The sequence below is a fragment of the Anomalospiza imberbis genome, chromosome 3 (assembly GCF_031753505.1).
Source record: "Anomalospiza imberbis isolate Cuckoo-Finch-1a 21T00152 chromosome 3, ASM3175350v1, whole genome shotgun sequence".
Lineage (NCBI taxonomy): Eukaryota > Metazoa > Chordata > Aves > Passeriformes > Viduidae > Anomalospiza > Anomalospiza imberbis.
In genome coordinates this window covers 97,411,666-97,427,303 of record NC_089683.1, presented here as the reverse complement: position 1 = coordinate 97,427,303, position 15,638 = coordinate 97,411,666, and the positions used below count along the sequence as shown (strand labels likewise).

The 15,638-nt window shown below is 41.7% G+C and overlaps 2 protein-coding genes across 4 annotated transcripts in view; one reads left to right on the top strand and one right to left on the bottom strand.

Moving 5' to 3' along the window:
- Positions 1–6,474: 6,474 nt before the first annotated feature.
- On the bottom strand, positions 6,475–13,865 carry CNIH4 (cornichon family member 4). The gene is made up of 5 exons (XM_068185925.1): positions 13,725–13,865; positions 12,366–12,434; positions 11,455–11,567; positions 7,263–7,403; positions 6,475–6,676 (listed from the first exon to the last, which is right to left on the bottom strand). The coding sequence occupies exons 1-5, from the start codon at positions 13,791–13,793 to the stop codon at positions 6,649–6,651; spliced, it is 420 nt and encodes a 139-aa protein (XP_068042026.1). The 5' UTR covers positions 13,794–13,865; the 3' UTR covers positions 6,475–6,648.
- NVL (nuclear VCP like) overlaps positions 13,832–15,638 on the top strand; it is a 40,668-nt gene continuing 38,861 nt past the window's right edge. For 2 of the 3 annotated variants that reach the window (XR_010997664.1, XM_068185911.1), the window contains exon 1: positions 13,832–13,972. Coding sequence is in view for 1 of the 3 variants with exons in the window: in XM_068185911.1 (XP_068042012.1) it covers positions 13,916–13,972 (57 nt within the window). In the remaining 2 variants the exon portion in view is untranslated. The remainder of the gene's footprint in view (positions 13,973–15,638) is intronic. The other variant, XR_010997665.1, reaches the window with a different exon arrangement.

The following is a 15,638-nucleotide window of genomic DNA, read 5'->3' as shown; positions in this document are numbered from 1 at the left end:
TATGTACTCATGGAAGTAAAGTGGGAACTTTAGGCAGGTGCTGAAGGCTGGATCAAATCTCAAGTGTAGATTTAAAGTTTTATATGCACTTCAGGCATTTTTAATGTGGTGGCCATAACTAACCAGAGCGAGACTCCTTCCCTGGTACAGCTGGGGGGCGGGGGTGTGTGGGCTGATGCCTGCTTTGCACAGCAGTGCAATTAGGAATTTAAATGTAGGACCTCTGCCAAAACACTGCCCCTCTCTTCTGGACTTGGTTTGTCCCTCTCAGGTATTTAGAAGCTGAGTTAGGGAGAAGCACATGTGGGACCTCTCTCCCTTAGTGTCCTGGTGCAGCCATGCCATGTAAAGGCAAGCTCCAAGCAGGTGGCACTGCTTCCAGAGTGTCTCAGTGCTAGCCTGTTTGCATCTCAGGGCTATGAGCAGGCAGGACAGAAAGGTGAGATTAATCTTCATTTTGCCACACTACTCAGTCCCACAGCAGCTGCCATTAGAGATGTAGCAATGAGTAGCATCCCAACCTGGAGATGAAAGACCAACCTAAATTATTTCCAACACACTGCATATTCACATTATGTGGATTGAAAAGTACCAATACTTTTTGTGCACAGACAATAAAATGAGACTAGGGTGGGGTGGGGGTGGGGAACCCAAATAAGTTTGCTCATTTGCAACACATTGATTTCCATGTGCTTAAAAATGTTCATAGGCTGGAGCGTAAGGCTGGAACAAGTACACACCCACAATAAATTACTGTATTTCCAGTCAGCAGGCCCATGGTTTTAGAGAAGAAAATACTGTAAGTGTGTACTAATTTTGTAACTTTTCTCTGGTCACCTGTTGGCTTCAAATATTCACAGTAGCCCCAGGTTATTATCAAGGCAGATCTCAAAAAAACAAAATGCTGAAGCATTTTATTATCTGAATGTTCTTTAGCTGTTCAGGTAAGTAATTTTCAAGGCACAATGGAACACAAAAGGGAAAATGGTAGCTCTGTTCATGTTCTGGAGGGGAGGGAAGTGGGGGAAATGACACCTTTGTTTGTAAATTCCCTCTGTCTTTTCTAAAGTTCTCCAACTTTAAAGTTAACTTCTCTTTTATGATTGGAGCAAAGATGCAAGCTAGAAATCTGCCCAGATCTTGCCAGTTACTTCTCAACTTGGCTTCAACCAGGTAATGTTTAATAAAATTGTCTTCTGTTGGGAGTTGGTGTCTAGTTGTGTATTTTTACACTGCTAAGTGATACTCCCACCCAAAATCAGTTGTGAAGGCTTCCTTAGCAGAAAGCCTGGACTCGTACAATTAGCTGTAGCTCGAGGGGATATGTTGTAGATCCAAATGGGGAGGGAGGTAGAGAAAAAATAATGGACATAAAAAGCAGGATTTACTGACCAACAAACAAACTACTGTAACTCAAGGGGGAGGAGGAAAGATGCACTTTCAATAGTTTGTCCATATATTTAGCTACAAAATACACTTGTATCTAATTTCTTTTTGAGACGACTATTAAGAGGAACACCCATCCCATAAATGGCTAATCCTCCTTTTGCCCTCCTCCTGTCTTTTCCACATTGGCTTGAGTACATTTTCAGCTGCCATACTTGATTTTTGAAAACTGCTACTTTTAACGATGTCTAGAAAGCAAAATCATTAACTATGACACTTTTTTTAAACAGGGTGGACTTAATTGAAGTGTGCAGTGTTGAACTACTGCTGCAGTAGCTGCCTCTAGTTGAAATAAACTGTAGCCAAGTTTTCTGTCTATTCATCCAGATAATCTGGATTCAGTCAAACATCTGAGAGAGTGTTCCTCCCATCTGGTATGAGTGTGTGTGTGCATGTGTTCCACGAACAGACAGAGAACCAAATGTTCTAGGTACTTGTCATGTTTTATTGCATACTTTAAGTCGTGTGTATGTGAAGTGTCCTTTGACCAGAAGGTTTTGGTTAATATCAGTATATTTTTATAAATTTGAAATTCATTGTGCCCCATCTTTTTTCATAAACATTTTTCATTCTTAGGGTATATGTGCTAGATTTGAAATTCAACATTTTTAGGCACAGATGGAAAAAGTTATTGGCTCCTTGAAAACATATGGGACAAAATGGATCCTCAAAGCATGTATGTACTTACAAACCAAGCTGTAGAGATCAAGAAAAGAACTTTATTGTTGATCTCAAGATTTCTAAATTGTCAAGATTTATATGGAGTTGTGGTGGAACTAGTTAACACTTAGAGCTTTTGGTATGTAATGACTATTTGCTATGGACTGATATTAAATGTTTCAAAGGATTGCGTTCTTAAACTTTCCGGATTTTTGTTACTCTCCTCAGATATTATTAAGTAGTTAAAAATTACTTTGCTATATTACATTAAAAACATAAGAACTTTGGGTCTCATATTTATTTTCACTTGTTTTACTAATTATTTACAGAACACCGTTTTAACTGTTTTATTTTATAAATGTGTAGTATTTTAAACATATCTTTAAAAATTGTTCAATTGGAACTACATTAACTTCTGATTTGTTTTTATTAGGATTTTTAAAAAAAAAATACACTTTTTCCATGTTGGTGCACAGCACTTAACAGAAATGTTTGTATTCCCTTTCTTTCAATTCAATAAACAATAAATAACTGGAATGAATAGTTCTTAGTTTCCCTAACTTCACTTATATGACTGACTTGGATGTTAATTTCTTGATCATTAATTATAGATTTCTTCCATAGTATTTCACTTCCTCGCTAGGAAAATTAATTTGTGGCAGTTTAGCTGCAGCTCAGTCACTCAGTGCTGTGCTCAGGCTCTCCAGGCTCTCTGCTGTCTGCCTCTAATCCACCTCACCCTTGTGTTTGTGCTGTACTTTAGCACTTGACTTGCCATGTCCCAGGCTGTGCTTATCTCACTTGAGGCTCTGTGAAATCCATCATTCCTTAATGCTGCAGCTTGCTTCAATACCACACTCTGGTTGCTGTAGGTGATCTCTGAGTTTTATGGGGTTTTTTGATACTTCATAGTAAGAAGGTGCTACTGAAGTCCTCAGATCTCCTGCCTTTGTGTTCCCTCCAACTTGACCCCACATTCTTGTCCCTCCTCCCTGTGCCTTAAACCAGAACCTCATTTTGCCCTGCATTTTTATTCAGCTCTAGCTTCTATGGTGTGTTAAAAAGTTGTGCCTGAATTTCCACTCCCTGTAGTCTTTCCAAACTCAAACCTTTTGCTGACGTGCATTCAATTTTTGAATTCTTTTAATTTATGTATTGATTAGAAGTTTTCACTCTCTAGTAGCACCTTTGTATTAACTTTGTTCTCTCCCTTACAGCTTAGGCAGCATATAGATAATTATGGCTTAAATGTAGCTGCTAGAGAAGGGATGTGCCTTATTCCTCTGCATGTCCTCCTTTGTGCCACTTCTCTTGGCTGCTGGTATTTGCAGGAGGGTTCTTGGGTTGCAGACCCACTTCAGCCATAAATTATTCACACAGCAGATGAAGGAAGTTACTAAGAAACCCAGGCAAAAAAGCTGTGCTTCATCTGCTGTCCTGTCTGCCTTTAATGGGTCAGAAGAGTGCAAGAGAAACAGGTATATGAATTCTATGGGCCTGTGACTTTTCAGCATTTGTAACATTTAGGTCCTGTGGGTTTGGGGTTTGTTTGGTTTTTTTTTCTAATGTGTTTTTTAGTTAAATAATTCAGATTATTTCAAAGAAATTCCACCAGGAACCTGAGAGTAGATGTGTGTTTCTTAATCAGCTTAAATCCATACTCTGCCTGAGGAGAGCCCTCCCTTACACCTTGTTCCTGCTCTGTGTGCTGCCTGGTCACCTCCCTGCGTGTCTCACAGGTGCCAGGGCTGTCACCTCATCCCAGAAGGATGGCAGTGCCAGTTGTCTCCTCACTTTAAAAGACCTATAGTGCTCTGAAAGGTAACCACTCAGGCTATGCCTTTGTTCCTGCCAAAGCTGAGGTGGTGAATGTACTGATAACTGCATGGTGGTTCATAATACGTAGCCCAAATTTTCCTGCTGCTGCCTCCAATGTCCACCACACCCTATACTTAAAGGCATAAATGGTCTTTTGGCACTTGTCCTAGAGAGCTTCTTGTGAGAAGAAAGAATTGGAATAAAGCTCTGACATTCCTGAACAGATAAAGATTTGCCTTTTTGGGCTTATCAGGGTTTCTGGTTGATTGTTAACCTGCATGTAGAATTGTTCTCAGGATACTGGTCAGACCACTGATTTACCATGTTCCAGAATACAGAACCATTTTAGAAAATCAAGCCAGTCATTTACTAGATTGAGGAGGCAAGTGTATTCTTTAAAAAACAGGTTCAATAACCAACAGTCTGTAACTAATGATTAGAGGGAAACGTGCAATTCTACACATTTTAACTAACCCCCCCAAATACAGAATTCTTAACTGTTATGTAATCTCTCTGAAAACTGATGCAAAATGATCAACTTTGCTAGCTGGTTGGGCCGCAGATTGTGGGTGAGGAAAAGGGCTCAGTAACATCAGTTAAAAGTTGGAATCCCTGCAGGACTTTGATTTATGTTCACTGATTAGGAGTTTTCTATCAACCGTAGCTAATGGTGCCTCACAAAGTTATACCTGAGTACCTCAAGTCGAAAGAGAAACAGTCTGAGTGAATAGGAAGGAATCTGTATTTGACCTCATACCAATTTATAGTGATAGTCAGATGAATTTTTTTTTAAATCAAGTTTCTTACTGTCTTGAATTCTGTATGATAAGCTTGGGTTTAAATTACCCTGTTCTCTGCTGAAAAACAGGGAGTTTTGTTTTTTTTTCTTACCACCATAAAAATTTTTGTGCTCTGTGGGTCTCCCAGGAGTGACATAACTGCAATATCTCTATTTCTAGCTAATTAATCATGTTTTTAGCTATTACAAATACATTTTTTCTGTAGCTGACACTGACCTCTGAAGATCTCTGTTGAAGCAGGCACTGACCCTGTACAGTAAGAAGGCTTTAACATTACCAGTGTAATTATTCAGCAGAACTGTAGTCTCTGAGACCTGCTGCTGAGGTTTTTGCAAGTCTTATAATCAGTTTTTGGACAGTCTGTTTTGTACTGTCAGCAGTACAGCAAGGCCCTTTCTTCCAACACCCAAAATATGTGGAGTAGGTTTTTTTCACACACAAAATCATTTAATTGCGTACCACAATCTGCTAAAAAAGTTACTGACTTTCTACTCTTTTGAGTAGAAAGCTCTCCTTTCTCCAGACCTACCTCCTGTCAGGGTTTTGGCTTTATAGGGCAGTACTTTTTGTAGTTTGATGTTGTCCTGTCAGGTGGTCAGTTGCATCCAGCTGGGGTAGCTGTTTCCTTAGTTTTTTTTTTAATGAGCACAATTTTCAGCATTCACATTTAACACAGCTTAACTTGGACTCCATCCATCAGAAATTTAAAGCCAAACTCCTCCTAGAACAAACACTGAACACAAGGTTATCTACAGCAGTAAAGCAGCAGTGTTGCCTTTTCGTGGCTAGCCCTGAAAACAATTGACTCCAGCTGTACACTGAAACCCCAAGTACTTAAAAAAGCTCATGAATTTTCAGATGTAATTACAGAAGTGTATTTTTTAAAGTGTTTTAATTGATGTGTTTGTTCCAAGAGACCTGTTTGCAAGCACATATAAAAAATATAAGACAGTTATTGGACAGTGAGGGTACAAACTCAGGTTTATACACTTATCACTGATCAAGAGCTGCACAAAGAGAACTTGCTGGTATCACTGAAGCAGAGTCACATCAGAATTGGAGTAAGTGGGGTTATGGGTTACCAGACCATTTCCCTGAGGTAGACAGACTCTTGTTTCACCCTGCTGGCTATGCAAACAGCAGGTTCAGGGAGTAGAACTGCAGATAGTCCTTTGCCCTGTAACCAACTCCACCCCAGTGCAATATGATCTTTATCTGGATGGCCATGATGCACTTCAATGACAAAATAGGAGTTGAAGGGAAAAAGCAAGTATTAATCATGTTTATCTGGACTCTTACACACAAGTGTTATATCCACCACAGGGCTCTTAATCCATCCAAATGCAAGACTTCATATAGATTGCTGCAGCAGGGTGGGGAAAGGGAGGAAAATGTAACTTTTATTCCATTGATTTCTGTCAGGGAAAGAGTACCAACACAAAGATGCAAGCTGTGTTCCTGTTCCACTTTGAAATCTGTTCCAAGTGCTCCTTCAAATTAGGCTCTGATAGGACAACTTGGCAGCCAGAGTCTCATCCTGACACCTCTCAGCAAGAATCGGATATCATTGCTGCACTTGAATGTGTTCTGGAACAACCATCATTACCAACTACTGCTGCTGAAGAGTTTCCCTTATCACCTTTCAGTTGCTATGAGGTCACTTCTGTAAGCAAGGATTTCATCTTACAGAAACAGCAGCTCCAGAAGTTTGGCTTGTAAAGGAACAAAAACAACTGCTACACAGATCCAATGCCTTTTGAAAATATTTTATGTTAAAAATACAGAAAAATATTTCTTGTTCAAAGAGGAAAAATATACTGCATGACGACACTGATCTAGGTGTGTTCGGGAGGTGTCTGTGGCTCCACAACCAGTCATTGGAGTGATGACCCAATTTGGCAGCTAATGGTTCTCTTTCAACTTCTCAATCATTTATCAAAGCCAGAATCATACTGTGACAAAACAGAAAACATGATACCAGTGGATTACTGAAGCTTGTGCAAGCAGGAGCAGCTCTCACTGTCATGGGAGAGCTGCACTGAGAGAACCTGAAATAGAAAGTCAAGGCACCCCTGCTGTGTGCTTTGCTTAGGAAGACAAGGCTGCAGAATCAATACTGCAGCAGAGGAACAGCAGCTCTGCCTTGGAGTAAGTGGCCTTATCACAGAACGCATCTATTTGTAACTCAGCCAGATCAACTTCATTTTTAAAAACAGAACTTGTAAAATAAACTTGGTCCTCAAGAGTATTTCCTTTCTAAACAAGCCACTTACTGTAGGTGGTGAAAGCATGTAACTCTTTACATTGTACTTGTGGTTTTGAGATTAAGGAATAGCCTGAGTTTCCAAACAGTGTTTGATCAGAATGATTAAAGGCATGTAATGAGCCCAGAGATAGCTGTCAAAATATATTACCAAGGCTTAGCAGGATGCAAAAAGCTAAGACATGAATACCAGCAATTAGACCAGTGGAATACAGGAGATAGAAATAGCTGGCAAACAATCCCTTTGTTCCTTGGGAGCAATTTTTGAAACTAACCTGTAAAGGTACATGAAGAAACAGAGCAGGTGAAAGCCCAGCTTAATCATGGCTTCTTTCATGTGTGATTTCAGTTGTCCTCGGTTATGGATCTCTGTGGGATCAAATACTCCCATGTTTCCACTTGGCACCATAATGTACCTGAAAGTTAAAGAATAAAAAAACCCAAAACAAAACCCAAACAAACAAAACAAAAAACAAACCAAAAAAAGCACACAACAAAACTCAAAAATGTAATCACTGAAACATTAGGGAGTGTCAGGACAAGAAGCAGGGAAAAGCTAGCCAAGAAGGGACTTTCATCTGAAGAGCTGTTTCACAATTCAAGGTAAGGGAGTTCTGGATATTGCAGCTATCTCTACCAGTACAACTCACAAATAATAAGAGAACAAGAAGTACTAAAAGCATCAGCCCAGCTTCCCATGTAAAAATGAGAGAGATTCCAGGTAACAGCCAATTCCAGCTCATTTTAATTGCTGTTCACAGTTAGTTGCTGTCATGGGGAAAACGCCCACCCACAGTGGAAAGATGCATTAGATGAAAAGGTCTGGAAAAGAACCTAATTTAACTAAGAATCAGTAATTTATTTAGCAACAAACCTCACAGAGAAAATCACAAACTCCAGTGGTCACAATGAGATGGTATAAGCCAAGGCAAAGGACTTGTGCTGTTACCCCTGCCTTTGTCACAGCCATCCTGGGACACCTCGGCACAGACACTGAGGCCAACAGGATGAGTTGGGCAGAACTGAAGATGTCAGGTTCTGCTGTCCAAACTCACATGGGAACAAAAGCTGAGTGGAATGTAAGCCAAGGAAGCATGAAACCAGCAAACCAAATGTTTATGTCCTGTGACAATTGAGTCAGCAGCATGTTCTCTTGTCAGAAGAATTTCTCGAGGGAGCACATGAAGTTCTCACTCCAGCTGAGCTCAGGCTAGAACATCACTCAGATGTTATACAGGCTCTACCTTCCTGGGATAAGACTATTTCTATACAGGAATTTAACTCTTTGTCTTAAAGCTGGAGCAGAAACGTGGTCTCAGAACAGCACACTTGTTCAGTTTTTTTAGTATACTCCAGTGGCACCACTTGTAGTCCAAAAGACATTGCTCCACCTCTTACCACATTCATTTCCATAAAGGAGGGGAAGGAAAGGAAACAAGCAACAGGGAGGTTTTCTAGCAGCAGTAGGACATAGGGAAAGAAAAAGTTCAGCCTACAGCTGTTTGTCACAAGCACTGAAAAGTACCGCAGCATACTTGACTAATACCAAAGACAGTTGTGTCCCATTAAAAATAGTTAACATTAAATAACTGCAGTTGGAAATTCTCTTCTAAATTTGAAGTTTGAATGGTTGTTCTGTTTTTAGTGTTATAACACAAATTATTGTCTATTTCCTGGGAATGTAACACATTTGACTGAAATAAAAGGAGGAACGTTTCCTGTAGCAATTTATCCTGGAAGCAGAATGCATATTTTTCTTACATGTCTGGGATATGAGTGCCATAAAGACAGCATGCATTAATTTTGCTTTTTTAAAAAATGATGGCACTTAAATGATGTAACTTAATTGTGTAAGCTGTGAGGAATTTCTTCCAAGAGGCCCACAAGGCAGGACAGCCTATATTCTATATCTAAGAAGCTGAGCCATGGATACTGCTGCTCAATGCTGACAAACGCAGCTCAAGCCAGCTGTCATCATCTACACAGCAAAAAAACTTCTGCAGCAAACAAGTAAACTGTCACCTTTAATAAATATACACAGTAGTGCCTTCAGGATTTCCATTCAGTGGAAGCTGCTGCCACAGCAACAGGATATTTCCCTTTGGATTTCCCAGTTTTTAGAAGTTCTCACCAGAATTTTCAGTGAATTGTAAAGATTTTATTTTTTTTAATTATTTTTTTTACTCTTTCAGTTTTATCTTTTTAAAGGCATGGCAAGAATCTCATTATTTGGACCTATTCTGTCAAGGAGATCTATATAACAAAGAAGGGAAAAAAAAGCTGAATGCTTCCCTTTGAGTTTTAAAACAATGAGAATATAAGACAAAACTGTCTAACTAGAGACACTGCAAAATTAATCAAAAAAAGGTTAAATATCATATGAATGTGCTGAACAAGAAGGGCCAGTAGGATGTTACAATAAATACGTTGCAACTTCGGAAGTCTCTCTTGATGCTGTTTTTGACTAATTTATCCTTCCCTGGATTGCTTCTGATACCCTTCCCGCACAAAACCTCTCTCCTCTCACTGAAATCCTTGAGAGAATTATTAAATTAAGCCAGGACTGCTCGTAGCTGCCATGTAGTCATTGGGATTAAGGAGGTTTTAAAGAAAAGAGAATAAGGGGAAGAGATTATCCTACCTATCCCTCTGTCACTTACACTGCAAAGCAGGGTCTTCTTCAATCTCAACAGGATCATTCTTCTTCTGTATTTCTAACCTAAATTTCCCCTCTTTTACTTTGAACCCTTTACTCCTGTTGCTATCACTGCAGTTCCTAATGAGCTGAAATGCTAAACCCCACAAGTGCTTTTGCTTTGGCAGACCTCCAACTCCTTCACTAGAGATGGGATAGTCCAGGCTATTAATGTGGGAGAAACTCCTTGATCCACAGAAAGAAGGGAGGATTAGTGATAACAGGCCTAATATTTTGACTTCTTATTGCCTACACTGCACCTCTAAAATTAAGGAAACAATCCTGCATTTTAGGATATTCAGAATATTTATGCTATGTAGGACATATATAAAATGAGAGCTGTCAATACAAAACAGCAATCAAAGCTTACTGCCCAACATGTAGAAATAGAAATAATTTCTCTTTTAAAACTCTCTCTAACCAGTTTTAGAAGGAAAAGCAAGAGCCTGCTTTAAAAATTAATATAGGTACACAAAACGAAGCAGCAAAGTGGTAACCAGCACAAGGAATTTTGACAGCTTCAAATAAAATGCATTCTGTCTGTGGTGTCTCAGCCTTGCCTAAATAAAACATCAAACCCTAAGCTTGCCAGCAGATCCCAAACCAAATATTGGCCACTACAGGTCACAGCTGTACATAGAGAGGGGCAAACAAAACCAGGCAAAACCATGCCCTGTGTGTGTGTATTTAGGCAACATTTATTTATTAAGCATAAAGTTACACTGTCTCATGTTTCTCCAGCTTAGAAACATTTGAAGGCTTTGCTGGCAGCTCTGTAGGAAACAAGGGTGATATTTATCAAAACTTAAATAGCACAGCTATTTTGCCCAACCAGGTTATCAGTAAAGAGATCCTCAACTTTATTGTAATGAGAGCTGTGAAACTTCCTGTTTAATTCTACCAGCAACTCAACCCATCCCTGCAAACAGTTAGCCCTGGCAGGTTCAGGCAAACAAGAATTACAGCCAGCTTTCCATACCTGTACATTTAACATCTGGGCTCTTGGGTTCCCTCAGTATAGTGACTGAAGATAATTTGTGACAAATCCACATCGAGTTTCCATCAGCTAAACACCTGTGAAGGGTCAGTTCTCCACACACCAAATGATACCAGATAAAAAGAACGTGGTTTGAACTGACAGTCCCAGTGTTGCCACATGGAAACCCCCACTGGTAACTAAACCATTTCCAAGGGTGGCAGCCCACTGTACAAAGAGCAGTAACACTGACAGCTGTCCTAGGGTGAACAGGCTGCAAACCTTCCCAAATCCAAACCTGCAGGATGGGGGGGCCAAAACCAGTGTAGATGAGGGGAAGGCACAAATTAATAAATGAAGGAGGATGCAAGGGACAACGCCACAGCGCCTTGGTTTCACGACCATCAGCCATGCCAACCTAAGTACTTTTATGCTGGCAGCACTATCAGGAATGGCATGAAAACATAACTGACTCTGTTTTCAGTACTATTTCATAGTACTGAATCCCAATTAATCTGCTATCATTTCCTATGAATTTGGAAATGATCCACAAATGGAGATTCCTGGGCACTAAAGACAATGCAAGCAAAGGCCAGAAGTTTCATGTCCTTTACACTGGTGGGTTTGTTGTCATTTTAATGACAAGAAATTATGTCAGTTTGATCAAGGAAGACTGTTAGCAGCTCAAGAAGGCAACTGAAACATCTCACCATGACATTATTCATCTTTGTACTACACTTAAAGCTAAACCAGAAACAGTGCTATGAAGAAACCCCCAAATCCCTTGAGCACTTACCTATATATATTCCATGTGGCCACTGGCAGGTTAAGGAGAAAGATGAACCAGTGCAATGAAATAAGCATTAATACCGTGACAACAGCATGGCCAATCACCTCAGGCACCACCCACTGCAAAAGGGGGAAAGAGGAAAGAGTTACATGCACAAATGTAAATTCCTTTATGAAAAAGACATCTATTTGGGATTACAATCTGCTTATAACCACGTAAAATCTCAGAAACTGACAGCAGAGGCAGGTGGTTCCATCACAGTGTGGACAAATTTAATACCTTCAGGCAGATTCCACACAAGTAAGCAGAAATCAAGCCCTGAGATATTGTAACAGAGGTACTTTTTCCAAGCATCACAAACATTTCTAGAGAGCAGCACAGTCTGAACACAACTATTCTACACAAGCATTCAAGAAAGAGAACTGAGAAAGCAGACAGAGCTCATTTGAAATCACTGCAGAGAAGAGTGGGTTTAGGGATTCAGATAATTAAAACCTGCACAAACAGCCCCAGGCTTGGAACAGATAAGAAAGGTGATCAATATAAAAACTGGCATCATAAACTGGGTCAGCCCCTGGCAATTACACATTCTTGGATTGACAGGATTCTGTGCCATTCTATCTCACATTAAGGGAAAAAACACCTTTAGATCAAAGTGAACACACACATGGGAAAACCACATTGATTTAATGCTAAGAGTTTGAAGCAGATTAATTTAAAATGGTACTTTTGTAATGGAATTTGCTGAAAAATGGACATCCAAAAAAAAAGACAAGCAAGCTGAAATAAAAGGGATACTTGCAAAATACTGCCAAACAAGGCTCCTCAGATACCCATCACACCCCAGTTATTTACAATGCTCAGGTGAAGGATGTGGTTTTCTCAAAGCAAAGCAAATGCAAAGAAGAACAATTTACTTTATTGAGCTTGGAGCAGCACGATCTAGCATTGATGTAGTCACATTCCAGATCTGATAGTGTGATTATCTGACGTTCAGGATAAGGAAACGCTGTATGGTAATTCAGAATACAAGCTTTACTTTTAGCCAGTAAAATGGGGACAACCCTCTGCTCTCAGCATTCACTGCCTTGATCTACCTTGCTCTGTCAAAGGCATATTTCAATTATTTACAACTTACTCCTATTTTAGAGAGAAGGTTTGACTACATTTTATCCTCAGGCCAAGTGATTTTATTATATATATTCCCAAGGGCAACTGTTGCACAAGTGCTAAAGTCAGTTCAGCTCTTAAAACAGACCGAGGCAAACTCAGTACTTTTAGTATCCAAATGGTTACTACAACCCTCGAAACCAAAACTTAATGGGCAGGAGAAGCTAATGCACTTTTAAACTCTCCCCACAAAACTCTGCCGTTTTAAGCAGTGAACCTACTTTCTTTTTCCCCCCCACATTTACAACAATATTGAATGAATTAACACTTTACTAGGAAATAACAGAGTAGCATTCATTACTGAATGAGCTTTCAGACTGAAATACGACTATTTCAGACAGAAAAGTCCTCTCAAAAAGGCTTAGGATGCACGTGTGCACCTCACCATGCTGTCTCCTGCAGAGCTCATGGTTCTTTTCTCTGAGGAAATGAACAATAAGAGATCTTTTTCCTATTCCTAAAAAATGGGAAAAGTCTGTTCATTTTGCAACAAACAACTTATCCTTCTAGGATAATTTTTTTTTTCGAGTGGTTTTGCTAGAAGAACTGGGCAGACCCTTAAAAATCTCATCAGGATTGAGAGACTGTGAAAGAAAAAAAGAAAAAAGAAAGCCAGTTCTCTTTTATTGAGAAAACGAAGGAAAAGAAGGCAAATCTGTGCCTTTACACTGCAACAACACCAGCCAGCCAGCACAGACTGCGGACCAGCCCCTAACAAAAGAACAGGGAAATGCCGCCTGCCCGGCCCCTCGGAGCCCCGCAGTGCGAGCACACAGCGCACGGCGTCCTTGCACGGAGAACACCGCTGGCCGCGCTCTTCAGGCCCGCGCAGCCCCCGGGCGCCGCTCGCTCCTTGAGCCGCGCCCGTGTCTGTCCCCTCAGCCGCGGCCGCGCCCGCCCGTGGAGCCGCAGCCCCGCGCAGCGAGCGAGCTCCGGGCGCCGAACCCGCGCCGACCCCGCCCCGCCGGGCGCCGCCGCCGCGGCCATCGCGGCCCCCCCGCCCTCAGCCCACCGGCCCCTCAGCCCACCGGCCCCTCAGCAGGCCCGGCCCGCCCCGGTGCCCCTCCCTGCCCACGCCGCGCCCCCCCGCCGCAGGAGCAGGATACGAAGTAGACGGAGAGGAAGATGAGGGCGCAGCAGTCAATCAGCGAGAAGATGAAGACCACCGACTCCATCCCGCCGCCGCGCCCGCCGCGCTCGGGCCCTCCCGGCCGCCGTAGGCACCGCCCAGCCCGGGCGGGCCCGCGCAGCGCGGCACGCTGGGAAATGGAGTCCCCTCTCAGGCGGGGTGGCGGCCATGCGGTGCCGGCCCGGCCGCGTCTCCGATCCCCGGCTGAAGCAGCGCATCAAGCAGGTACCGCCCGCCCGCCCGCCCGCCCGCCGCGGCACCCCCGGTACCACCGGCACCACCGGCACCGGCAGCCGGCGGGGGGCTCGTGTATCCCCCTGTGGCTGAGGGGCCTTGAGCATCCGGCCCGCTCAGTGGCAGGAGAGGACCAAACCCCGGCCCTGCCTTTGAGGGTTTTAGAAAGGCCTTAAAAACGCTTTAGAAAGGTCTATTGGTTTATTTTATTTTAATTTTCTGTAAAGTTGGGGGCTTTATTCTATCATTCTTCTGCCCTCTTTAGTAGCTCTGGTCTTGAGGCTGGCTGCTGCTGCTTCACATGTGGAATGAATAGGGCAGAAGAAATATACTCAAAGTATTCCTATATATATATATGTGTGTGTGTGTGTGTGTCTGTGTGTATATATGCGTATGTGTAGATATGTAGATGTATAGGTGTCTGTATATACGTGTGGTATACAGGTAGGTGTATGTAAATATACGTGTGTCTATATGTATCTATTTGGACCTTAGGAAGAGCTTCACAGAAAGGGTGCTCAGCCATTGGAATGTGCTGCCCAGGAGGTGGTGGAGTCACTGTACCTGGAGGTGTTTAAGGAAGGACTGGACGTGGCTCTCAGTGCCATGGTCTGGTGGACACGGTGGTGATCAGTCGTGGGTTGGACTTGATGGTCTCAGAGGCCTTTTCCAGCCTAAATGATCCTGCGATTCTGTGATACTGGCAAATGCTGTTTGTATTTGGAAACACGTACAGTGATTTTATTGAATAGCTGAGAAAAGAGCAGAATGGGATTACTTCCCAAATACATGTGGGAGCAACAGGGAAAACCATGATTCCTTCAAGTGGCACAGTGCTGTGCATCTTATCACATCTTATGATAGTTTAAAATGACTTTGCACCTTGAACACCAGGTTTCTGAGCCTCTGTATAAATGTACTCCACTTCTGCTTCCTTAAAATGAGACAGTGACTGCTTGGTTTAATTCACAAGATCACATCGAGTGTGTCTTGACTATTCCAAAGTGGAAAACCCAGCTGGGTTTATGGTAGCCTTGATGTTTTGTGCTGGGCAGGAGCTGCCCATGCGTGATCTGAAGTGCAGCATAATTTTAAAAGCTAAATATGTATTCAGTTTGATTGTTTTGCATAGAGTTATTAATTTAAATGAAAGTTTGAAATCCTCCTTGCTCTGACATTTATGATACCAGATCTTTTAGGATTATTCTATATTTTCTTCCTCTTTTTCAAGAAGGAATCCATCTTTATGGTATCAAAAGTTCTTGCTGCTGATTTGGAGAGTGGGGGAAGAAAGCAAATGGAGTACAGTTGTACATGAAATTTAGTACATTTTCTCACACTTGCATAATTGGGGTTTGAAAATGGTTGGATTAGCTGCTGTCAGAGCAATAAAAATGCTTGAGAGAGAGAATTCACTTTATTAACATACTTCTCTATAGTACTCTCTGAAATGTCTTGTAAAGATTAAAGTTGTTCTTATGAGAGTATCCCTGCTGACTCAGATAGTTTCATTTTTAGGGCAGGAGATCTAAACCAAAAGGAGGATAACTGAGGGGGAACCAGGACAATCAGATGGTGTGTGGGCTACAAAGTCAGCTTTCTTGCTAAATAAAAGTAACAGAGCTGACCCCCCAGAAGTCATCGAAGCCCCCAGATG

Bases quoted from the DNA above. Each gene is read 5' to 3' on its own strand.
- CNIH4 (XM_068185925.1), bottom strand. From the start codon at position 13,793: ATGGAGTCGGTGGTCTTCATCTTCTCGCTGATTGACTGCTGCGCCCTC. The intron at 12,435-13,724 runs GTATCCTGCTCC...CCTGAACGTCAG, and splicing joins TCTTCCTCTCCGTCTACTTC to ATAATCACACTATCAGATCT. The intron at 6,677-7,262 runs GTTAGTTTCAAA...GTTTTGTCACAG, and splicing joins TTCTTCATGTACCTTTACAG to TATGATTCTGGCTTTGATAA.